This window comes from Eleginops maclovinus, chromosome 21, assembly GCF_036324505.1.
Source record: "Eleginops maclovinus isolate JMC-PN-2008 ecotype Puerto Natales chromosome 21, JC_Emac_rtc_rv5, whole genome shotgun sequence".
Taxonomy (NCBI): Eukaryota; Metazoa; Chordata; class Actinopteri; order Perciformes; family Eleginopidae; genus Eleginops; species Eleginops maclovinus.
The window spans coordinates 12,004,117-12,030,510 of NC_086369.1; the positions used below are offsets into that span (position 1 = coordinate 12,004,117).

General features: G+C 39.3%; 3 protein-coding genes across 5 annotated transcripts; 1 reads left to right on the forward strand and 2 right to left on the reverse strand.

Moving 5' to 3' along the window:
* Positions 1-931: 931 nt before the first annotated feature.
* Positions 932-3,663, reverse strand: LOC134858147 (agouti-related protein-like). Its single transcript, XM_063874054.1, has 3 exons — positions 3,522-3,663; positions 1,231-1,307; positions 932-1,123 (listed from the first exon to the last, which is right to left on the reverse strand). The coding sequence occupies exons 1-3, from the start codon at positions 3,661-3,663 to the stop codon at positions 932-934; spliced, it is 411 nt and encodes a 136-aa protein (XP_063730124.1).
* A 4,772-nt stretch (positions 3,664-8,435) lies between these two features.
* On the reverse strand, positions 8,436-20,503 carry snx16 (sorting nexin 16). 2 transcript variants are annotated; one of them, XM_063873818.1, is made up of 9 exons: positions 20,342-20,503; positions 18,415-18,940; positions 17,948-18,034; positions 15,937-16,085; positions 15,707-15,776; positions 13,580-13,716; positions 13,242-13,373; positions 12,225-12,267; positions 8,436-11,203 (listed from the first exon to the last, which is right to left on the reverse strand). In XM_063873818.1, exons 2-8 carry the CDS (start codon positions 18,799-18,801, stop codon positions 12,249-12,251), a joined length of 981 nt encoding a protein of 326 aa, XP_063729888.1. In that variant the 5' UTR covers positions 18,802-18,940; positions 20,342-20,503; the 3' UTR covers positions 8,436-11,203; positions 12,225-12,248. The 2 variants fall into 2 exon arrangements, with proteins under 2 accessions (XP_063729888.1, XP_063729887.1); XM_063873817.1 differs by lacking the exon at positions 12,225-12,267.
* On the forward strand, positions 20,187-26,247 carry LOC134857996 (leukocyte elastase inhibitor-like). 2 transcript variants are annotated; one of them, XM_063873816.1, is made up of 10 exons: positions 20,187-20,373; positions 22,025-22,212; positions 23,312-23,479; positions 23,836-23,976; positions 24,152-24,269; positions 24,441-24,583; positions 24,894-24,971; positions 25,180-25,269; positions 25,360-25,540; positions 25,745-26,247. In XM_063873816.1, exons 2-10 carry the CDS (start codon positions 22,030-22,032, stop codon positions 25,969-25,971), a joined length of 1,329 nt encoding a protein of 442 aa, XP_063729886.1. In that variant the 5' UTR covers positions 20,187-20,373; positions 22,025-22,029; the 3' UTR covers positions 25,972-26,247. The 2 variants fall into 2 exon arrangements, with proteins under 2 accessions (XP_063729886.1, XP_063729885.1); XM_063873815.1 differs by lacking the exon at positions 20,187-20,373 and adding an exon at positions 21,331-21,475.
* Positions 26,248-26,394: the final 147 nt, after the last annotated feature.

Below are 26,394 nucleotides of genomic sequence, written 5' to 3' on the forward strand. Positions count from 1 at the left end.
ATTTCTTTTATTTTCTATAGATATCACAATATTTGTATCATTCTTTTGGCCAGAATAATCGTGTAGTAAATAAATCTGATATTGAGCCAGGAAAGCCATGAGCAGTCTTTTATGCTAAGCTAAGCGTTGTTGGCTTTATATTTACAGTGCAGTAGTATTGATCTCTTATCCAAGTTACCTTTATGGCATCGGCGCTAATAAGTATTTTCCAAAAATAAAATAAAATACATTTAATAAGGATTTTAGTTTTATCCAAAATACACGGAAAGACTTAAATTATCCACAGTCATGAGAGTCTACATAAATCTAGCTCAAAGTAACATCAATACATTGCTTTCATCTGTTATTTGCAGCTGGTCTTAACAATTTCCTTAATATAATAAACCTCCTTTTTAAAACCGAAAAGTGCCTTTATATTTTCAATACCAATATTATTGATGCTCAAACCATCCACTTGTGCCTAACCATATTGTCATGTGCTGTTGTCTTCTGTTGCCCCCTTACTTTGGAGTTTGTCCATGTGACCATGACTTAGCACTTGCAAAGACTGCTGTCACTTTCCCATATCTAAAGTCGGCACATGTAATTTACACAATGTTGAACAAATCAAAAACAAATACAGTATAATAATGTTTTAATATAATAAACATAAAATAATATTAAACAAATATACTAAATAGTTAAAGAGAGTTTAAGCTCGCTCATATGCTGGATAGTTTTTTCAAGCAGCTGCCTTTCACAAGAGGTATAAAAGTGTTTGCTTTGGCTGAGATGATGCTTATTGTCCCATCCGTGTGACGCATCCGTCTTTGTGTTGAAGTGGTTGAATACACCGAAATAACTCAACTCGGCTGATTTTCATTGCCCTGTTAAGTTTATCTTTGGGTCTCAGTTTTTATTGTACCGGTGATCCTTGTGTGATCTCCTCGTACTACGATTTGGTCCTCCGGCAGAAGCAGATAGCGTTGAAGAAGCGGCAGTGGCATGTGGCGTTGGTGTCACAGCAGCGGGACAGCGGCAAACAGCTTTGTTTAAGCTGAGAGCAATTGTCCTTCATAGGTTTGCGTCGTACTTTGGAAGATTTTGACATTTTATTTGGAGGAACAGGGACCACCTTGGGCTTCTAGAAATTGAAGAGAACAGAAAGAGGGAGTCAATTTGGGAGCATCAAAATTACAGTATTATTGCTACTTTCTACTTTGACTGGAACATTAATAATACAGCTCTTACCAACGCTTGAACCCTTTGTCGTTCATACTGTCCCCTCCTCGCAAACAGTGGTCTCTGTCTGCCTTGGTTTGAAGGAGCTGTTGAAACAAAATCAAGACTGTGTTTAGGAAATACTGTTGCAGAATATTTCTGCTGGAGATTGTTCTGTGTCCACTCTAAAGTCACCATGATTCGTAGTTTTTGCTTCTTGTAAATTACCACTACTGTTCATTCCAAGCCACTGAGCTGAGCATCAGATGGTTGTTTCCCAAATATTATCAGAAAGTACAAAATGTATCAAAGGTTCTCATTGTGCAGAATGGTCATTGTCAGTGTTGCATTTTGAGTGATCTTTTCATGTTATTTTTTTTAATGCAAGTAGCATTTTGATGTTGTAGCTGGTTGTAATGGAGCACACACTCACTATTTATTGGACTCTCTGTCTAAGAAGCCATAGCGCATAGGATTTTATAAAGGTATAATATAATTTGTATGCAAAATCTATACATGCTTTAACAGCTAAATCACTATATGCACCTGCTCACTTTAAGGCACATAAGCACCATTTTAGTCCCTGTAGCATCATCATAATATATGATGATGCTATGGAAAACCAGTTACGTCGAGATTATAAAATAATGATTCTGTTATAATCAAAGGAAAAAAATACATATCATTGCCATCTCCATATTTCTAACACATCCCCCCTCTCCACCAGAGGTCCTGAAATCCCCTGTGAGCCTCTCAACTCTGCCCACTGCCAGCTGCAACTTATCTCCTAATATCTCTGTGAACATATTTGAGACCTATATCGGCTGAAGTACTGTATAGCTTTATATTGTGTAAAATAAACAGAAGTTTTTGCATGAGATTTTACTGAAAAATCCCACAGTTACTCAATTCATAACTCACGATCATGAGAGTGTAAGGCCAAACACATAATACATATAAATTTGAACCTACAGAATCATTTTATCACTTACATAAATTACTATTTCAGACACAGCAGATTTTAAAACCTATGGGACTTCTTTTTAAGAGGTTAACCCAAACACTTTACTTCAACAGCTGATGGAGGTTGTGTAATTCAACACCCAGCTTTGTTGCTGTTGAATTATTATGAATACTAAAATACTATAAATCCTAATGTACTGCATGACATTTATGTGATAGATTAATGCCAGTTAGCTCCCTTTAAGTTGTGTTCAGATACCTGGAAAGATTTAATTTATGTATTTGTAGGCCCACTAAGCTGTTTTCCTTGAGGATTTTAGAAAAATGGCGATGTTGACATATCCTGTACTATGTGGAGAAGAGGCCCTGTGTTTCCATATCATGTTGTGCTGGTCAAACATGGGAGCTGCCTGACATTTTACAGTTTGCATTTAAACCCCTTTAAATAGAAATGATTTGGTGTTTACTCTGTTTACTCTCACCGTAAACTCGTAAGCACATACTCCCGACTCCTGCAGTCAACTCTAAACTAAAGTTACGCCGTCATAAATCTGGACGCATATTAAACTGTCTCATTAAAAATATATACAGTATATTTAAAATGTGATATGTACTGCAAACCTGGTTTAAGCATTGTATTGAATATAGTTTGGATTTACATTATTATCTTTCATTGTTCTGATGCACTATTTAAATTTGAACTGTTTTCCCCAAGTATTGGCTGCACTGCATTCCCCTGTTATGCGTTAAGCTGTTTTTGCCACATCTGTCACTATGTAAGATCATTAGAAGGGAACTTAACCACCGACCTGCAACCTTATTCCAAGGAATTCTCCAATATAACGAGGCTTATGCACGCAAAAATTCAGAATTGGGAGAGCCAATAAGATCAACTCAACTTAATTTCTACAGTTAAAAAACATTTCACATTTGGAATAAAATCAACTGGTTGAAATTGCCTTATCCATGCGTGGAGATATTATGTTCCCTTTCAAACAGTTCAGTAACTTTGTGAAATGTAACCCTAATGTTCATGGAAAAAAATAACCTTATTTGGCACTAAAGTTTATTTAAGTCTATTTCGTTTATTTTGTGTCGTTATGTTATTCCTGTGATTCTTTTTCTAAAGGATTTCCTGATTTTATTTTTGTTTTAATGACGGATGGTACAAACAAATTGGACGCTGCTACTTGTATTCAATCCTTTCCGAACATTATTGAAGTTTAGTTCGTCTTAATTACAGATTGTGTAAATATCTGATCGTGTCGGTCAACAACATGGAGCAGTGATTATTGAAGCGTATAAACCAATACAAATATCTATCTAAAACCATGAATAAAGAGCAGCCATGCACTCACCTGTGTCGACGGTCTGCAGGGCTTGGGCCCTGCTCACTGACACATTGCTTTTGGTAGTTTGGAGATCACTGCACTGGCCGAAGAGTCCACCACGGGCAAAGGCCAAATGCAGAAAGCACAACCAAATGAACGCCTTGTTCATCATGACTGTGAACAGCTGCCTCTCCTCGGATGCCACGATTGAGCCTGTAGGGTAAAAGCCGCAGCGTGCAGCTCGCTCATCCAACTTATTTGGACGTGCTGTTCTTGTCTCTACGTCTCACTCCTCTCGGACTTCGATTTATCAGAGGCAGGTTTACACATGCACAGCACACGCCCCCCTTTGTCTTCACACCTCTCCGTGAAATCAAGTGTGACCTGCGTTTTTTTAAATTCTACATTATACACGCAATCAATCTGATGAATTGTTTTCAGCATTTTAGTGTAGTTTCAGAAAGACTGACTTTAAGACAAGCAGGTTATTTATGACATGTTATATTAATTGTAAAACATAATTAAAGGTAGAAAAATATTGTTACAAACGTGTGTACAAATCAGAGTTTGGTTGGTATTGTCCTTCATTTGAATTGTTAACCTTTTAGTGTTTTAGTTGTTGATCCAGTTGTAATATTATAATGACACTTCATATCATAAAATGTACTCTTAAAAGTGTCACAAAAATACCATCCTCTTTCTCTGCTGATAAAGCTAATCAGATTTCAAAGACATGCTTGGCTTGAACTTCAGCTTTACATTGCGTGTTGCTGTGACTGTAATTGATGGGTCAAGGATTCTTAGCCACACTTAATAACATACAGGCCATTACTGCTATGCTTCTGGGCGTTCTCACTTCCACACTGTGTTCCAGATGTTGATACAAAGGGAAAGTAAGCTTGTGTGTCTGGCCCCCATGCTCTAAAGAAATAGCACATTTATTTAATGAATTCATTGATTTATTTTCAGATTCTAAACTTGGGAATGTGATGTTAAGACTAAAAACTGCTTATTCAGAACATGTTTTTTTGTTGGATAGAATCTCTGAAGAGGAGAACATATTAGAAAAAAACAAGTCTTTGAAATACAACATGGTGTTTGGTACTTCAAATGTATTAAACTTGATAGAAATGTTGCCCAGTAGTTTGAAGCATGGTTAGAGCAGGTAGACTCTAAGTATAGCAACAGTTTGTCACACTTTTATATTCAAATGTTCTTCATTTGGTAGCCATTGGTCCCTTTTTCAAATTTTGGAAGAGGGGGTAATGTTTGTTGACACCATGATTTCAAATTGTCATACCAAAGAACATGTCTGACTGATTGAAGGGATTATAAATAATTGTGATTTGAGTTAAACCAAAGCCCCAATAATGATATTTGCTTTGAAGATGGTAAGTTATTTATCCGATCAGAGGGGATATTTGTTACAGCATTACAAGGACCAAATTATTTCAGATAAAAAGAGAAGTAAAATTAAGCAAAGATTCACAGATGTGTTTTCATTTTATGAAACCTTTTTATATGCTTCACAAACTACATTTCTGAGTCCTTCTCTGGGAAGTTTTTAAGATGAAGAAAGATGACAAAGCCCTCCCCCCTTGATGAACGAAGTGGGGCAAAGGGCCTCCTGTTCCTCTGGTAATCCATCATCAGCAATTGGTCTTGCTAATATTGAGTTTCAGGCGAAGGGCCAAATCTGGTTCTAATATGTAAAGCCAAAGATGAATTGCCTTCAACAAAAGTCAACATGGAAGTGGATTATTTGTAATGGCAAGCGGAGGACAGCTTCTGTTGATGCAAAAAGGAGTCTGAATGCATACAAGTCTATGAGAAATGGAACCTGCTTCTCACTTGGTGTATTACCTCAGTAGACAATGTTAACACAAGTTTATGGTCTCAATCCCTTGTTTTGGAGTGATGGCTGGTCTCTACATCCACTTCTCATATACAATCTATTGCTTTAAAACATTGTCATGTTAGCTCCCAATCAATCACGGTTCACGGTTTTGCCCTGTCTCCGTGTCCCCTTATCTCCCTATGGACAGCCGGTTCCTCCATATTAGCCTGCAATAAAAATGGTCTTAATATCATTTAAGTTCTTTGAAAAACTGCAGACATGCAGAGGGTAAAAGTACACAGAATAAAATATCCAGTGTGGGTGATCTCATACGTTGTCATTTTTTCACTTTAAAAAAAGTTGTTAAGCGGGTGATACGCCATGTCAGCGAAGGTTGGCATGGATTGCAGCGTTCCACAGATGTGCAGCGGAAAGTCTGTACCAGTCTTTACGCTGAAGGTTTATTGGAGCTCAATCGAGGAGAACAAAAGATGACCATTGTTATCGAGGAGAACGAGAGATGAGCAGCACTTATTATCTTAGCCCTCGTTTCAAGATCAGCTTATATGCTTGTTTTTCTTTGAGTTGTCAGTCTAAACATAGAGTGACCCAGTGACCTGTATGTGACCTGGGATACCAACTGTGTCATATAACCAAATATAAGAAAGAGAAATACCATTACCTCACCTTGTGAGTTTGTCGCTTGTTCAGTTACAGCGGGGTTTTTTTGCAATCCCACAGGGTCCTGGAGTCCCAACATACCTTAATATCAAAAACAGCTCCTCTCTTGCTTCTATGTGCCCACTTTAATTACATTTGATGTATCATAGTTTTCAGCGTGAATACCACCTTACTTCCTAAAAAAAAGTCCTTAATGTGCAAATATATCAGAGCCACCTGCCAAAAAAGAAACTAAATACAGCCCTGCCTCTCTAATGTAAGATGTTGTCACAGACTTAGACAAAATTATTGGGGCCTTTTGGCTTGACTTAGAAAACAGTGAGCCAGCAGGCTGCTTTATTTACACCTGTGCTTTTCCTATGATGTCAAAATCTCTGACAGATGACTTAACCAATTTTACACAGTTTGTTCCCTCTAATAGGCTCTCTAAGCATGTTTACTCACCTCTGGAGAGCACTGTGCTTAAATTAGCATACATTTGCTTGCTCAGGTACTTCCCTTGGTTTCTTAAAATAAGAAATTCAGTCATACCTGAAGTTCCCCCCTCAGGCGTTATTTTGAACTCAGTGCATTGTTTTTAGTCTGCTGGGAACAATGGTAGGACTACGGTAGCAATTTAACTCAGAGGGGTACAGAGACGACAATAATTGTAATTTGTATTCTTAATATCTATTTAGTCATAGTTGGATTTTAACATAGGTTAATTATTCTAAAACTTTGTCCACAAAGAACTTTGAATATGTCATATTACAGTCAATGCAGTTTATGAAAAATGAGTGATTCGGATTACTTTGAATCAATTATTTTCTGTGAATATTCCCTTTTAATATTCAGAACAGTAAATAAAGATATATATTTTCCAAATCGTTTTCTGCTCCCTAAGGCATGTTCCATTGTTATATTAGCTTTTAATCAAAAAACCGAAAGTAAAAGAAATGCTAAAAGTTCATTAGAGCGTCTCTTGTTGACAAAGACCCTAATCTGTTTTGTCATGGAGGAAAAGGAGAGTAGATGAACATTGTCAATTTTAATGGCATTTTCACAGAACTGCTTAAATGTGCGTGGAACTCATTTCTGAAAAGAACCTGCCCCAGAGCTCTGCGCCCTAACGCTATCATAAGATCAAAAATGTGTGGTTGTTTCGCTAATGCATTCATCTCAGTCTGTGTGAGCAGCGTCAGCAATCCCAGCTGATGACAGGACTGCAGCCAGCATTTTTGGACACAAATCAGCACCCAAGGCTAGTCTTATGATTAGCACTGTCAAACATCTCTGTTCTGTCAGTGCAAAATCTCTTTTCTGATCATACTGAGTTGGATAACAAGGATGATTTTCTTAAAAGGTCAAGAGGGAAGGTTATAGCTTGGGGGTTGAACTGTGAGAAGTTGTGGTCAAAACACTTTTGGAAACTGCAAGATAATAAAACTGATATCTGCTGTATCAAGTCACTTGATTAATATTAGTTCCAAACTGGTAAACAACTTATTATTAAGCGTTTATGAGTTTTTGTTGAATCTTATTCTTTACGGAGACAAACAAGTTAAAAAAAGTGTTGCATCAGATATTAATTGTTCATGTAATGGCAAATTGCAGGGCTGGTGTTAAAGTGAGAAATCAGACCTTTTGTGAATCAAATTTTTCAATTGCTTCCTTTGTCTTGGGTATGGTAAATGAAATGCATTTCTACCTTATTGGACAAAGAGTTCTCTCCCATTCATCACGTTTTTGTAACTTAAAAAAATATATCCCATCTTTCTGTTGTGAAAATAATCTAATAAGAAAATTAAGTCTTAATATTTTAAGAAAAAAGTTCTACCTGCCCTATACAGTAGTGCTATAGGTCATAAGCTCACAGATTGTATTCCCTTCAGATACATGACTAAGAACAATGATTGGGGCGTATGTCTCTGGGTGAATCAACGTTTAGTGAAGTGGATGTGTCCTGCTGGGCCGTGGCCCGGCACCAGGAAGCAAAGCAGCGTGGGAAAACACGTAGACAGCAGAGGCTAAGCCATCATTAGACATGGCTTTTTACCATCCAATTTATTTTCAGGCGAAAACAACCTGCGCATGGGGGACATTAGCATGCTGAGAGTCACTGTCTCCACAGATCCATCTGCTCTGAGAGTGTCGTTATGTGTGGCTAGCCATATTGCAAAAGAACATTGCCATGAACTGTTGGTGGAAGCCGATAACGCAGGTTTATCGGTCAGCCTTCAAAGTTTCTTCCTCTCTGTGTGGGAGTATGCACAGACTGTGCTGCAGATATGACTCAATGGCTGAACTACTTGGGTCAGAATACACTAAGAAATGTTGGCTAGCTAAAAATGTTACCTGGTCTGACCTGTGTGTTATGCTAAATGATCTGCAGAGGATGAGGGTGAGTTGAAAAGCAATAGCTACTCAGTAGATTGGTAGACCACTGATGTTTTAGGAGCTTTTAATCACACGCCTCAAATCACTCCAGTCCTGTGGCACTGCAGTCACATGCCAGTTTGTTTCCTTAGGAAGAACAGTTCTGTTAATTAAGGATGCCTCTTTACCAGGGTGGATGTGTGATGTCCATGACAGGTCCACTGCTCTGCTTGTTGAATTTATTACATTTTGAGCGCATCACACTTTTAAAATAGGACATACTTTAACTGTAAGCCCATATCACCCTAGCACTTATTCGAACGGACCCAATTTCAGCCAAGCAAAAACTACTGATACCATCTCCTTTGACTTTAAATGTGAGCAACTATACACGTGTATTCAATAGATCATTCCACATTTAATTTAGTGAGTTAAACAATTCTTTCTGATAAACATCTCTGCTATAGCACAGGCTACAGTATGTACAGTATGCATTTCAGACCAGATTTCTACGTGAATTGTCCCTTTAAATCCAGGGCATTAAGTATTTAATTGTGCAACTATGGTGCATATGTGAACTTCATATTAATGAATGCAATATTACAAAATCATGTCTGTTCAGTCTATTCCAAGCAACGACATACACGAGTGTCATTTAAAACATCACCTTCTTCAGAGGAACAAGTGGAATTTCTTTCACACATGTCATGTTTTACACAAACCTATTTAAACACATCAAAAGAAACATTAAGTGAAAGATGTTCAAGGCACTTAGAATTACACGTGAAGGGAATGAACACAAACAAAACCACATATACATAAATGACATTAACACAAGATCCAGTTGTGAATCGGGACAGATTCAGTGGTTGAAAAGGCACGTTTCCGTCGCTAACAAATGGAGTAAAAAAAACATATCCTAGCAAACTTGAGGGGTTGCCATTCATCCATAAAGTGCATAATTTGACCTATTCACAGGCTTAGTTTCAGACCATTTTACAATAGCTGTGTTAATTATACACTTCATTAATGCAAAGTCGCAGCTGGTCATTGCACACTGCCACATGTGAAACCCGTGCTCCTTCTCAAGTGTTATTATGGCTTTTGAGGATGAGGTGTAATCCTGGTATCATGCATGTCACTCAGCCCTTCCTGAAAAGTAGTATAATGGTTCCTCATCCCATTAAAATGTTTCGCCTTGATCTCTAAAATCCGAGTCCGAGTTGTAAAAACTCCTTTGTCTGTCGGGTCACAACCTGGATTTTTTTTCAGGTAAATGAACACCACAAGGGGGGCTTTCTTTTCTGCATTCCTCGACTGAAGCAGAGGTTGATCCTAAAATAAATAGACGATCGTGTTCCTAATAACAGTTCACCCAAACCACTAATAATGTCCTGCCTGCCACTCCGGATATCTCGCAATGTATATTTTAGTTTTTATCTCCAAAGACTTTGAGAGAGCTGGCCCTGTCTGCTTCCACTGAAAAACAATTGACGTCAGCTACTCAGGATGTTATCCCCGTTGTTAAGAGGGATTATTATTTTAAAGACGGTGGTTCCACTAAAAACAGTCATGCCTCTTGATTAACAGTGGATTTCAATTCTTTATATGCAATTTTCCAATGCTTTAAGAACCACACACAACAATCAGTTCACATAAACTGTATGGAGATAGAGGCAGAAATCTGCATGTTCACACAACAGTTGAGCTGTGGGTGAACTGATCCTTTAGTTTTAGCTGCTTTAGAATATCTAGTTGGACCTTGAGGAAACTGATACAATTCCAGGCTCAGTGTACACTTCCATAACAGGCAAGGTGCCAGAAGAGGTGCAGTGTTGTAAATATTTATGAAATACATTAGCATTCTCTCTCTCAGTAGAGTACATTTCAGATTTGGTGGTCTCTTGCAGGACTTACATTTATCAAAACTCAACCATGGCACTAGAGTATTAAGGGAATCTTTAATTTTGGATGCAAATTAGAAGTGAAAACAGTGACGTTTCTCGAGGTCAGTCTATAGCCTCAATGAGAGCCAATGGCAGTACAAAGCAATGACATGAAGTATTTGAAAACAGAATCCATCCTCTGTGATTCCCACCTGGTTACCAACGTGTATCCTGAGACTTTTCATTTATCCAGACTTATTTTTATTTTGTAGCCACATGGGGGTGTTGTTTCTCTTATTTGGAGCGGGCCACTTGTCCAAAGAAGGAGCCATAAGGCAATGCACATTTGCAGAATCAGATGTGAATATTCTGCGATTGTCACAATTGTGAAGGTCTTTGGCTTTGTGACCACAGGATCCAATTGATCCAATGGGACACGCAGTACAATGTTCTGAAGTGAACAAGGAGGACTAAGAGTCCCCATTGAAAGCAGCCATGTAGTTCCAGATAAAGTTTAGATTTTCTACAATTTGCGCAAGCTCCGCGGAATGAAGTCATGTGTATGGGAAGATAAAATGACCCATAGGTGGAAATATAATTGAAGCTCAACAATAAAAAAAACGTTCCCTTTCAAACACATACATAGATAAAAGCTGCGCCAGACTCAACTCTCAGAATAGAAGGTGAAACAGAGCCTTCAATCTGGAAGGGGAAATTGGTTGGTGGGATGGGGGAAGAAAAACAAGGAAACGGGTATGTAATAGTTCCAAAACATTAGAAAGGAGTGGCCTGGTGGAGGAGATGAGTGGAAAAAGAAAACCTGGGTTTTTTGTTATTGTTCCAGTGTCTGGTGGTAAAGCTGAGTGACTTGTATGACCGGAGGAGATGTGCTGAGTGACGGCCCACACCAACAAGCAGACGATCGCACCGGTTGGACCTCACACCTGCCACTACAGAGGGGGAAATCACAAGAGAGGAAATCAATCACCGTTTGACACCTTAGAATGAAAAATAAATGCATTGTAAGGAGTGAAAACTGAGAATCCAAGAGAAATGTACAGCAGACTAGAACGGTAGGGACATTATTTATGCTACATAAACTCCAAAAGGAACAGTTACAGGTCCAATGAAAACACAGCAGGAAGACAGATTGCTCCTCCAATTCACAAATCAAATAATTATTCAAGATCCAAATCGAGGACTTTATTGTCATATAAAACAAAGTTTGTTGAAAATAAATACTAACTGACACTGTGTTGGTCAGATTTAGTTCTTACTTTTTTTTTCTCAGGCAAATGATACCTACAGATCTTTTATACACGGGCTAATTTTATAAAAGTATTTCTGCTCGTCAAAACCAAAAGATGTAGGGAGGAGGAAAGAAGACCTGAAATCCCACAACCCACAATTCCCAGGGAGCACACATCACCACGTACGTGAAAGAGAGGCGCTAAGAGCTTGTGTTAGTCACATAGGATGCAAGGCAGCAGCCACAAGGTTTACACAGCACAGAACACTGCAGAACAATAAATACACACCACAGTTGGGGGCTAATCATTTTCAGGACAATCAATTCAGAAAGAGAGAATATTACTTTTTAAATCTCTGAAACAACTTTCTTTTAAGTTTGTGTCAATTAGGCCACTAGTTTCTGACTTGCACTGAAAGTGTACTGACCCCAACCTAAATAAACATCCTGTCTGCAAGCACATAAAAGATGGGTTTGTACTTTTTTCAAGTAAAACCTAATACATTATTTAAATGTCATAATGTACTGCTTGTGTGGACAGCACATATAGCATGTGAGCATTGTAAAACACCTGAAAACAATAGGAACCTGTGCTTTAATATCCTCATACCACAAAACAGGACAGGTCCATTACAGTACAGTGGTAAACAGTGGGATGCATGTTACTGAGAAGAAGGACATGGAGAAAAGGTGGAAGCCTGCTGAGCTAGTATATGAAATACCTCACACGGTATGAGGCTCTGTTTTCAGATTGGGGCGGCACTGCTGTGAAATGTGAGGGATAAAAATAAAAACACAAAAAGGGAAAGGGAAAAATTAAATGAACAGTTGATGACTTTTCTGACTTTCAAATCACTGACATCATTACAGACTTCCATGAAATTGATTGAAGGATAAATAAGAGAATCATGTGCTAAATGTATGGCTGTCATTTGAGCCTGAAACTCCTTTGAAAACTCTGGGTTATTCATTCCTTTACAGTACCAGTAACATTACCCAACATGATAATCCAGCAAATGGGATCAAATTCGGGAAAATGAACACTGATATCTCACCCCTGTGTGGACATGCAGATGCTCATCTATTGACTGTACTGTCAGTCGGTAGTAAGACACAAAGAAAATATAGAATAACCTTGATGCTGTCTGTCTTTGTACTGTCTGAAGTGAATGTTTTCTGGTAAGGACAAATAAATCAATGCAGTGCAAACAAATATTCTGGAAGCTGGTGAGAACTGATGAATCAGAGGAAATGAAACTAGTTTTAGCAGTGTATTTTGGGGTTTAACTTAAGGAATTTGAATACTCTTCCAACCATAATATGTAAGAAACAATTTCCTCCTATGTAATTTGATTAGGCAGTAAAGAGCAGACCCTCCATCTGTCTCACATGAAGTGCTTCCATGGTGATTAATCCCTTTACTTCCCTAAAAGGCCTAATTGGAAACCGTGGAGAGTGGAAGAGTGGAGTTTCATTGGAGGCAGCAAGAAAAACAAGTGGAATTCCCCAGAAAATAATTAACAAACGTTAGTGAAATATCAGCGCTGAGAGAAAGCTTTTCCAATACAGCTATATTTGTTTGGGTCCTAGTGCGTGAATGAGCCTTGAAACTATTGATGTAGCCTTCCCACCTCCTAACCTTTCCCTTTCCGTACGAACCCCTTCCTACAAACATTAGTGTTGCTTTTTGAGTTTGTGTTTTTATTCTATTTGTGTGTGGTGTTTGTGTTTTAACGTACCCCGTGTCTTCAGGCACATCCTGATCTGCCTCTACAGCAGACGACTCCACATCTGGATCTGCGTCTGCGCTGCTCTCACTGCCCTGAGCTGACAGACCACACAGAGACCCTGGTGGGCTCACACTCTCACCACTGACACACACACACACACACACACACGGTTCTTATTGACTTGCATTAAATGCTATTTCGGAACATGTGTGGACCTCAATTACTACTGTCTACTAAGACGCAGCACATGTTGTGAGCCAGATGGGACTTTCTTTTCTGTAATTTGCTGCATGTGTGCCCACCCCTTATTCCCATTGCATGTCTTTATGTTTGTGTTGTTCACTGACTTGACGTGCTTCTCCAGTCGCAGAATGGCTTGCTCCCTTTCCTCCAGCCTCCTCTTCAGGGAGGTGATCTCCTTCTGTTTTTCCTGCAGCTCCTTCTGGAGACGATAGTTGCTCTCCTCCAGAGTCTCGCAGAAGGCCTGAAAAAAGAGAAAACAGAACTGAAAATATTTGCTGACTTTGGGAATAAAGGGTGCGACACAAACCCAGACAGACAAGCTACTTTATATTCTTGTAAAATTAAGGACTGGGTATCATATTAAATGCTAAAATACAGTTCCCATGTGATACGTGAGGTTTGGCAGGTACCGGAAAATGACACAACATTTTATCTTGAGCACAAATTATTACATGCATACAAAGTTGTTCGGTCTTAAAGCACACAAACACAAACAGTAATACAGAACGTCTCCAGTTTTCTTTATTATCATGTGCATAAAAATGTAGGATCTAAGACACCCTCCGACAGGGCTGATTAAGTATGTATAGAAAAAGATGATAAAATCTTACAATAAAAAACTATTTGAGCAACCAACACATAAACATAGTGCAATACTGGCATATATTTAGACATCAATAAAACACAAAATAAAGTTAAATACATTTGTGGTAATGACATAATATTCATGCATTTGTGTTCTGGTAGACAGTCGTGTCATAATATGTATATTTGGGACATTTACTGTCAACCACACATTTATTTATATGTTTATTATAGACAGTAAAAAAAAGATAAGGGGTCATAGTGACTCCGTGGTGCACAAGCAAAGTTTCCGAATATCCTGGAGTCCCATGTTGATCCTCCTCAGTCCGCAGAGGAAGAGCAGCTGTCTGGTAGCATTGGTAATAGTGTCTGTATTGTGAGTCCAGGTCGTGCCCTTGCTGATTTGAACCTAGAAGAACCTGAAGGAGGCCGATGACAGGCGTGTAGTCATCAAATTTAATGGTGATGTTTGCACAAAGAGCTTGGGGCCTGCCCGTCAGGGGGCTCAGGATCTGGTTGCTGAGCCGTTGAGTCCCATGTCTCTGAGCTTTAAGGGCACAATGGTGTTGAATACAGTCAATAAACAGATACGTGTCCCTTTGTTCCAGGTCGGAGAGGTCCATGTGGAGGTCAAGGGGTCACTCGTACTACCCTGTGTGCAAATTGTGATACAGGGTAGTAAGAATGTTTCTGGATGGAAGGATGATGATAGATGTGATGACAGGAAAGAGATCGGAGCACTTCTTGATGGTGGAAGTAAGTGCTACAGGGTCGTAGTTGTGTAGGGCTTTTTTGAGACCATGAAAACAGCAGTCTCCTTGAAATTTGGGGTGCCTTGGAGGGGTTAATCCTTTTAATAGAACTGCACATATCTGCCATGGGAAGTAAGTCTCCAACTGTGTATAGAATGTCTTTGTTTAATGTGGGAGGGATGTAGACATTACCTCAGTCCTATAGGTTTGGAACGGACTTCCTAGTTAAAGTTTTTTTTTTGCTGTGAGCGTCTAGAATAATAATGTTACTCTACAGGCGCTCTCAGCACCTCAAAACACGAGACCAGCGCAACATATTATTTTTCACAAACAGCAACCCTTATTTCTTCCCAAGCTTCCAACTTAATGTGTTATTCATGTTAGCAAGGTGGAGTTATTGTAATCTGATATCTAAACAGGTATGACAAATAAATTGCGACTTCTACGCCTTAAATTCAAATAAACAAAAATGGAAAATACTTGCCTGTGAGTATTTGCATCAAATCTATTAATTCTGGCAGCGCTGTGAACGTATGACAGTTTCAATGTATGTTAAATTAAAGGTTCAGAAATGAATGCACTAAAAGAGGAACAACTGCCAGGATACTGTTGACCCAGAGAAGAAAATGATGTTGCTTTTCTAGAACATAATAACATGCCGATTAATCCCACGTCAAAAAATGACTAGTGTGGCTTTAAGGTTTAAAAATGCATGCTCTATACTTCCTGCAAGGACCAGACTCAGTCAGTTCTTACGTTACTGTATTCATTTTCAAACCCTAGCTTTGCATAAATGCCAATAACTCTGTTTAAAAGGCCTTGAAGCAGCGTGGATAGCAGCACAAACACACAGACAGTATATAAGCACACATTCACATGTATTTGCACACTTACTCTGCTTTCCTCCAGACTATCAAAAGGCCCAGGTGGGTCATCCAGACACAGAAACTCTCTCACTGACTGGCTGTCGAGAAGAACAGATGACATGAATGTATGTGTCTAGGTTTTCAGTAACAGAAATAAATACTTCAACAAAAAAGTAGGTTTGTTGATTATTGGGCGACAAAAAAAGGCTGAATCTTTGCATTTAAACATAAGAATTGCAGCGTGATCATGTGACATACCAGTTGGCAATGTCCTTGTGTGCCACCAGGTTTTGCAAAAAGGCCTGTAGTCCCAGCTGTCTGTCTTCCAGGAAGTCTGTGTCATAGTTGTCTTTGAACCACCGCTTGGGGGGCAGCGAGAGGCGGAAACCTGGAAACATATCCTTAAGCTTAAACAGACACAAAGAAAGAGAGAGGAATGAATATCACATGATCGCATATACCATATTGTTCCAGCTGGATAGTTAAAGAAACATTCAGTGTTAGTGTTGAGGTTATTGATATGCATTGACGTGACGCAGAGACAAAAGTGGAAAAGAAGAAGAGAAATAGTACATTGCATAAAAACACTATTTATTTAGAATGATGTGCCTTGATCGAAGTAATCAAGCAAGGCTGCTGTCCTCCTGTCTTTATCACTTATTATATGACTACATTGTAATAAAAACTAACAGATTTTCCTATTTACTATGAGCTTAAAGGTCAGTTTCTTCATTGAAATGCATGTATGGACCATAAAAACTAAAGCAAATTCCTTGTGTGTAAAGTTGTTAACCTACGTGGCAATAAACCTTATTCTTACTCTGATTATGATGACAGAGAAGAAGTTGTTGGCAAGGACTCTTTTGGATCACACTGAATACAGTGCTCCAACAACGCTCCTACAATTAAAAAACAGAAACAGATCTGAAATGTTCCTTTCAGTGTCTGACACGGAAGTAGGAATAATCACATCATTATACCAAAATATTAAAGAGGCCCTTTAATACTTTTTGGGCTTTTCCCATTCCTGTAGTGCATGTAAATGGTGTGCAAAGCAAAAATCTCAAAGTCCGAGGGAGTTTCTCTCAATACAAATATGAACCTAAAATGAGCATGACATTTGTGAAGAAACAAGTGTCTGTGCCTCTGGTGAACCCTGAAATAAATCATCATCGAATTGCATTCTTTACTCACAAACCCATCGTCAGGAACAGAAATGTCCTCTAATGATAACCCTTGGTTGAGGTCAGTTTGCTCAACAACAGGTGTGTAAAAGGTATATGTCTGCTTGTATAGCACATGCCTACTTGTTTACACAGTAGTAGCCTGAGCCATGTGCACATAGAGTACCGCAATGTGGGGTCAGGTCCAAACTACTAACCAAGCAATGTTGAATGCCAGGCGCACAGTTGGAGGGGCAGCAATGCATGTCGAAAACCTGATCGTGTGTCTATGATGTCAGATTCATGCATGGTTTTTCTTAACTACAAGTGCGTGTTTTGGCAATGTAAGCAGAAGGCAAGTCCTCTTAAGTTACCTTGAGTCTTTTTTTGACTGCTTCTAGGTAAATACACATAGAAATATCATCCAAATTTTTATGTGACACAGTGACATTTCCAGACACTTAAAATCAGCCTCTACGGTTACAGTACATGCACGGCATAAGGCCATGAAGCTCAGCATAATCATTACAGCTGCCTCTGTGGAAATGCCACAGGAATGGAGGAAAGGATGTCCACACACCCCTCTCTGCCCTCACTCTCCACTTGTTGAATGTAGTGTTCCCCGTGTTTAAAATGTTATTGCCTGGGGATACAGTTTATGAATGAGTAAATTGTGCTTTTCTGTAATTAATATTTTGCGGACTTACAAAGATAATTTTATGCTTTTTTGTTACAGCTTACCACCTCATTATCTTCTCTTGTTTTAGATTATTTTCTTTTACAAAGTATCACATGGCTCTTCCCTTTTGTAATCTGTGACCAAACTGTCCTTTCCGAAACCACGAGAGACCTGCTCCCCTAGTTGGCTCGGGCCTGTTGGCTATTTGGGAACAGAAGCTTTCTTTGTGAAGCTCTAATTAGTTCCACAGTGAAACTCAAAAACAAAAGAAGGCATGCTGAAAGCAATACTTTAATGGGTAAAAAGAAAACTGTATCTGCAAAAAAGAACAACATTAAGATTCGGATAGGCTTGATTTGGGAGAGGACATACTTTCCACATGGACGTGCAAACACACAGAATGTAAATACAACACACCCAAACTTACCTTTTCGTTGACTCTGGCGAAGTCTGTGTACCTTCGAAAAACAACCCAGCTCTCATCTGCAGTGTTTCTCACCAGAACTTTAAAGACCTGCAGCAAAGGAAAGACAACACACAAGATGTCAAAGACTCATTTATGACCGCCAAAGTATAGAGTTTTTGCATTTTTCTAAGCGCAGGTGGATTATTTGTATCAAATGAATAATGTTGGCTGGGTAAATGTTGACATTAGACTTTTTATCTTCAGTACACATCATTCTGTGTGCTTCACCTCAATGAGCATGTCTACGCCTTTTGTTCATGTGTTTATCCTGCCACTGGAACATTAAACAAACTGATAAAATGTGCTGCCAATCTACAAGTTATTATAGGCTAATTAACGCAGCATTTTAACTTTGCTGGAGAGTTGTGCCATAGATATAAATCATCAAAAAGGCTGTCTTGATGCGGGCAGGTTTTCTGGTTTCATACCGTGAATTTAGCCCTCTCCTCCATAACCTCATACCCCAGCAAAGTGGGGGTAATAGGCCTGTCTTCCTCTTGCTGACATTGGGCAGGATCTGATATGGAGCGGGGACAGCTGGAGTACTCTATAGAGGGCTCCAGATTTCCGTTCAACCTGGCCCGTGTTACAGGGCTCTGGGAGGGTGGTGGTGTCCTGCTTCGGCTGCCTCTGTCCATGCAGCGTGAGTGGCGCCGGGAACCTAATACTCCACATCCTCTTTCGTTGCTCTCCTCGGCCAAGTTGTTTGAGACGCTTCCCAGTGATGTAGCTCGCTGTGGTCGTTTGAGCTTGCCGTTAACTCCTGATGAGGCTCTGTCCATCGGCACAGGTACAGGCACAAAGGGTGAGGCCATCTTCCTGAGCTGCGTGCTCCTGCTCCGTCACCGCAGTAGTCAACAAGGTTGTCACACTGACCTTGCTTTGCTCGGCTTCTGTTGTGTGAGGAAGTGAAGCAGCCCTCACCCTGAGAAGCTGATGAAGATTGTGAGCACCCTGCACAACAAAGAAAGGAATCGTTCGGTATGTTCATTGTATTTACCATGATCAAAATGTACTTCCCTTAACACAGTCTGCATAAATGGGAAACTCAGATCTCCGTTGAGCCTACGTTTAAAGAAAAGATCTGTCAGCCAACATCATCCGGAAATAAGGGTACCAGACTGTGAGGGCAGATGAATTATTGACATGTCATTAAACATTTAAAGGTTTGTGCATTATGTGTAAAATTCATGATGGAAAAACCCTGTTAAGATCTGTAGGTAAATAGTGTTTCAGATCATCGCTTTGTGAATTTTTATGCATTTGTTCCATTAGAGCTTGACCACTCCCAGCTGCAATGCTGCAAAAAGGAGTCAGTACGCTTTGGATTGAGATAAAGAAAGAGGAACCTGCGTGTTGGTTTTCGTGCAAGAGCAGGCCTGGAATAGATTTATGTTATGACTGAGTGGCTGTCAGCTACCTGTCCTACAATTTAGCAGGAATTCAGCATCAGTGGAGCTATATAAAAGCCAGCCCTGTGCCTCTATACGACTATACATTTGAAAAAACACAAATACAGTATTACACATTTCATTGGTGTAAATAATGCTAAAATAAAAATGTCATATCATGGCCAGAGAACAAAAGGAAGAAACATATGGCAACTATTAATATAAACCAAACAGCTGGATTGTAAAATGAGATCACAGAAGGAACAAGGTTACATTCAATGCTTATGCTGCTTACTCACTCTTGACTGCAGCTATTAACTAACTATCTGATATCTTACTTTAACTATACTTTAAATCAAGCTGAAGTTGATGTAGGTAGCGTTTGGGAGGGGACGTTAGCAAGCGAGCTAACTAAACTATAAATAAACAACGTCCTGAAAACTACGAACTCCCGTCACCAAAATGTTGTAATGCAACGGTAGTATTTGTATAGCAGCCCTGCTTCTCAAGGTTTACATGAGGCACAACGTGTAGCCACAATGGCCAATATTACCGATAAGTTTTGTAATGTAGTAAATACTGTAAAAAAAAAACTTAAGTCACTGCAACAGCTGCTGCTAACGTTAGCAGCCACTTACCTTAACGGTTGCTTGTGATTCACACCCGCAACATTGTATGCTAACACACATTTTGTTTAAAACTAAAGCTTTTGAAACACTGAATCATAATACATTCATGCCCAATCTAGAAGCAATTCATAATAGTCGGTTGAAAGTTTTCTTTTATTTCATTTCAGGTGTGTTGACACGCTAAATAGACGTGTTTTTGTACGGCGTTTGCTGTGTCCTCCACACCGTTGAAAGAACCTGGGATATAAAGGCTATCATTGCCTTCACGTTAGCTAGTAAGCTAAGACAGTCTATGTGGACAAAGCTGACGCATGATGACACCGGCTATAGCTTACCCTAGGAGGCCAGTATCCGTCCCCTTCAGAAAGTAAGGTTATTATATACATAAAGCCTGATGTCTTGATGTCCTGTTGCTGTTAATCCTCTGCATTATCTCCTCTTCTGTCTTCCTCATGTTTACTAGGCTATATTCTGACCAAGACAGTGACAGTGCTTCGTGGTAGCCAGTGGAGGGCGCTGTCGGATTCATAAAGATAAAAAGATATAAAGATAACTTTTCAATGAACCTTACTGACTGTATGAAAGTGTAATGGATTCACTGAGAAAACACATTAAATTAACCTGATTATATCTTTCAGCTCTATTTTTCTATATTAAGGAGATACCTGAAATCCAACGCTCTCTATTTATTTGACTTTCTCCACGCGCATATATATATAGCTGGAGAAAGCCTTGTATTCAATGAGTTTAATAGAGATCAAACGTTATATCACACATACAAACAAATAGTACTGTCAAACATTACCTCTACAGCAGTTTACATATACAAGCAATGTAAGGTTTATGTACGTTTAGTACTGTTGAGGGTCTGTGGTAGTGATGGGAATTTTCGGCTCCCAAACGGCCCTACAGACCCTTGTAACTCTCTGATACCACCCAATGAATGCACTGACTTGAACCACTCTATATGAGAGCTTAATTTAGCAAATTCTGCATTCAGCCTTTGTGTTTGCACACTTATTAAAATGCAGCCAAATGCTGCCTCTTTTCCTGCTGTCACTCATGATTGTATTAGCGAGACACACACTGACACTCCGCATTCCTCTCCCTCTGTTCAGCTAAAGCAGCGCACCTGCAGTCCCTCCTTGCTTGGTGTCATGGTCCGTCTCTTTCCTCACGTGCTGCACAGCATGCGCGTGACATTCAGTCACTGCATGCATGCATTACATTTTTTTTTTTTTTTAACGAAAAAAGCAGGTAACAAAACACACTCATTGGCACACTTTATGTACCCAAAACATAGGGTGGGTGTGTCTTTTGCTGATGGGTGGGATGCATAGTTTCTTCCTCAGATGTTTCCGGGCCAACGTAACTTGGGTGTGTCCGACTAATAAATAACAGACAGCTCTAACAAATCTTTAACTGAATCATTCGACATCACTTGAACCCCTGAAGAAGAACCTCTGTCAGTAAGTTGATTTACCTAATTCCAGTTTAAATTTGTTGATTTAGTTGATAATGATAACAGGGGTCAACCAGGTTTATGCAGCTAACTTGCTTTACAGTATTCCCTTTCCACCTGGTTCCCAAAGGCAAAAGGTGTAGACTATTGATGCAATCTGTGGGATTTTATTGAGTTTGGTGACATTTCATTTTTGACTTTGAAGTAGCTAATATGATATATATTTACCAGTGATTGACAAGATTTTACAATGGAGATATTTCTGAACGTCTGGGGAAGGGAGAGCTTTTTTGGGGAACACTCTTTAACGCCAATGCGAAACAGTTTTTTAAAGGTGTGCACAAGCTGCTTAAAATTGATAACATACACACATGAAAAAGTTGGCAACTCATACCTCCTATCAGGCTAAAAAAAAGGCTTATTTCTATACATTTAGACTTTTATTTGAAGATTTTTATTTCACACATAGCCATATATGAAAAGGTAAGTGCAATTTATTCAAAGAAAGGTATGCTACAGTTTATAATGCAGTGACTGATGTTCTGCTCTGTACCAGACACAATGGAGACCTCACCCACCTACAACATATCCAAGGCCAACACCACCTTCGCTCTGGACCTTTTCAAAAAGCTCAGTGATGCCGACAAGACCGCCAATATCTTCTACTCCCCCTTCAGCATCTCTTCAGCCCTGGCTATGGTGATGCTGGGGACCAGGTGCAACACATCCACACAGATGTCAGAGGTACAGTATACACAAATACTTAAACTCACATTGTGAAAATGAACAGCAAAAGGCTTAAGTTCTCAGGGTAACACACCCATTTGGAAGTGTTTCTACAGGCACGCATTCAAATGTTGATTACAAGTAGGTTGATGATGGTGTTTCGCAATCATATTGTATGAAGAAAACGAGGCGTGGGTTTGGGTAATAAGCTTCAGCATGTTCACAGTTTTATTCTTTATAAAAGAAAATTCATTCTCCGATTAATGTTAAAAGCATGACTTCTTTTAAGACAAAGAATGATATGAGTGTTGACATAAGGTTTTGGTCTGAATTCCTCTTGGGAGAACTTGGAGAGTCAGGGTGTGGTATGATAAAATGCCTGCACATGCAATAATAACTCTCTCTGTCTCCCAGCGACAGTAAGAAAAGGCAGGGATCTGTTGTATCCTGCCTCGGGTTACAGGGAAAGGAGTACTTCATAAAATTAGATCAAATATAAAACTCAAATAAACATAAAAGAAATATGAAAACAATGAAGTATAACTTTTGAAGCACAGACAAACCAAAGCACATTTATGCCAACTTAACATATCAGTGGTACAAAATAACTTAGATGCAGGAAAAATAGAAGTGGGAGTTGGAGAAAGTGGTCCCCCTCTCATTTTATTTTATTCTAATCGTATTTTATGGTATGCAATGCAAACTTGGCCACTTGGATTTGACAAATTGTACCTTTCTTTGGTTTTTATGGAGTAACAATCCAGCCAGAAGTTGATAAATAGAGCCATGAAAAGACACATTTTAAGCAAGGGGCAGCTTCACAGTTATAATATGATGCAAGGTGTTGACTGGTTATGATGACACCACAGTGGAATATAACTTGGAATGGATATTGTTGTAACCCTGCCCAAGAGTCATCATTTCGGCTGGAAAAAACGTGCATGTGCATGCATGCCTTGATGACTCAACAGAAGTGTTTATTTTTCTTTATCCAGCCACTAGAGAGTGCTTTTGCAAGTCTTGGTTTAGGTAACCTGTGCAATTAACCTGCCGTGTCACACTGCTCTTCTGTTACATTGATCCACCTGGTTTGAAAAACTTCCATTTGCCCTACTAGGTCCTGTGTTTTACTGAGAAAGCAAAGGAGGAAGGAGCAGAGACGACGTCATTTCAGTCACCAATGCAGTCGCAGATGCAGACACGGATGCAGATACAGACGCAGATGCAGCAGAGCAGCCGACTGCCACAGTACCTTCGCAAGATGGTAGCAAAGCCAAATGAAAAGGTATTATAAATGATAAGGCTCGGTGAGAGTCTGTTGAGGAGATTGAAGATTTTTGTTCCAAAGTATTTAACACTGAATTCCCCACTGATAATTTGATATGCTTTGAAGCATTTTAAAAAATGTCATAAGAAATCTATAAAAAATCCTCAGTTTTATTGGGCAGCGTCCAATAATTTGGCCTACAGTATAGATTCATGAACAACTAATAACCTTTAAAGATACTTAAATGTTCTCCTTTGGTAGTGGTTACACTACCTGGGCTAGTTATGATTGTGGGTCTGTTCTAACCATCAGGTAAGCTGTCACTGGTTCAGTGTGTTTTTGTAACACCAAGGTTTTTCTTGGGCTGTTTTCAGTGCCTGAAACCTGGGAAGGAAGAAGATGACGTCCACAAAAGCTTCTCCGAACTTCTGGAAGAGCTGATAAAGAAAGATGCGCCATACGCCCTCAGCCTCGCCAACAGGCTTTACGGACAGCAGTGCGACCAGTTTGTTGAGGTGATTGCCTTTGAGCCTTTGTGATCCTCCACTCATGTTTCATCTCCAAATCCAGGATAACCAGATGTATAATAAAACTCATGCAAATTATATAGTATTCTTAAAGTATTTCTTAATTTTGAGTTAAAAGCGTAATGGTGGTGTGAGTTTCTAAATATGCTGTTTATCATACAAGGATTTCTTAGCAAAAACCAAAAGTCTCTACCAAGCTGAGCTGGAGTCTGTGGACTTCCAAACCAACGCTGAAGCAGTCAGAGTCAACATCAACGGCTGGGTGGAGGAGCAGACGCAAGGTAGAGCTCACAATAACACATACACTTAATATTTGTTTTGTCTACCTCTTTTTTCTCCAGATTTTATATTTAAAGGTGAATAACATTTTTTATTTGGCTGTAAACATTGCTAGAGGTTGTGTCTGTGTGTCTGCCTTAACAATGATATGTTTGTTCTCTACTGTTCACCAGGTAAAATTAAGGATCTGCTTGCCGAGGATAAGGTGGACAGCTCGACCATTTTGGTGCTGGTCAACGCCATCTACTTCAAAGGCAACTGGGACAAACAGTTCAAGGAGGATTCTACTGTTGATGCTCTGTTTAGAATGAACAAGGTAACACTGCAGAAAAACTGGATGAATAAACGCATAATATTTTAGTTCTTACATACAGCTTTTGTTTGTAACAGAATATTTCTTCACTGCTGTATTCCTACTTTAACCTGTTCACAAAATCTGAGTACTTTTTCCGACTCTGGATGACACTCCTGATCCCAAAACATTTCCAGAGGAAACCATTTAGCATGAAATTTAAAATTGTTAAGACATTAGCCTTTATATCAGAAGTTAAACATATTAAGTTGAACATATGATGGGATGATCACTTAACAGGAAAAGTGCTTGTTGTGTTTGCTACTTTCTCTAGAATGACTCTAAATCGGTGAAGATGATGCAACAGAAAAGTAAATTTCTTTTCGCCTCCATTCCCGAGGCCAGCTGCCAGGTAATATCCATGTCTTTGATGAACAGTGTGGGTTTGCTCATGTCTTTTTTCCCAGCGAAGCAATCTGATTTCAGTCATTTGAGAACTACAAGAACAAGTGTCAATGGTTGAACAAATAATGATAGATTTATGTTAAGCAGAATTCCATACCTTCAACAATTTGTTGACCAGATGCGTTCAAAATGAAAAATGGAATGTGTCTGAACAGGTCCTGGAGATGCCTTATAAAGGGAAGGACCTCAGCATGCTCATCTTCCTGCCCAATGAGATAGAGGACGACTCAACGGGCCTTGAGAAGGTAGAACCAGTCTATGGGTAGAACACATACACTTGCAGTGAACAAATACACAAACTGGCACATCAATAAATGATATTGTCTCCACACCAGCTGGAGAAGGAGCTGACCTATGAGAAATTTGTGGAGTGGACTCGCCGAGACATGATGGGTGAAAATGAGGTGGAGGTGAAGCTGCCTCGATTCAAGATGGAGGAGTCGTATGACTTGAAAGAAATACTGAAGAGCATGGGCATGGTCGATGCTTTTGATGTCACAATGAGTGACTTTTCAGGTGAGACATTCAACATAAATATACAAACATATATAAACAGCATCATTATTCAAAAGCACAACGTTTCTAAACAGATCAATAGACGAGAAACACTTTTCCATATATAGAAATGTCTTTCAAAAGCCCAAAAGGTTGCATTTGAAATCTAATAAGCTTGAAGAAGCCTGTATTATTATACAACCTGCCTCTCTCCTCTGCTGACAGGCATGTCCAAGGCAAACAACCTTGTACTGTCAGAAGTCGTCCACAAGGCTTTCGTAGAGGTCAACGAGGAGGGAACTGAGGCCGCTGCTGCAACTGCTGCCATCTTGATGGAACGCGCTTTATTGATTCCAGATACGTTCATCGCTGACCACCCCTTCCTCTTCTTCATCCGACACAACTCCACCATGAGTGTTCTCTTTGCTGGCCGATACTGCTCCCCTGAGTGAGCGCTACAGCAGATTATAAGACAAGTAAAGGGCCCTCACCCCTCAATAATTCAATTATTTATAATAGTTTAAAAATAAAATGCAATTTTTCCTTTTTTCAATCATTTTTTGTCTTAATAACAAATTTGGTCTAAAATTGTATTATTTCTTCTGTCCATATATGAACCACAATGTATGAAATAATATAGTATTATTTCTGTCTATGCAATCTGAATATAAATCATGGTGTGTTGACAGTATGAGAAGAACAAAACAGAATAAAGGATCTTGTGTGAATCAATGTCATATTTTGGTTTTCGTCGAAGGGTTTTACAATACAGCAAAGTGAGAAACACATCAGAGGAAAAACCTAAGCAAAGGAAGTCTGCATTTCATATTTTTTGGGTTCAAATATATACAATAAAAGCATTGTTGTCGTCCTTT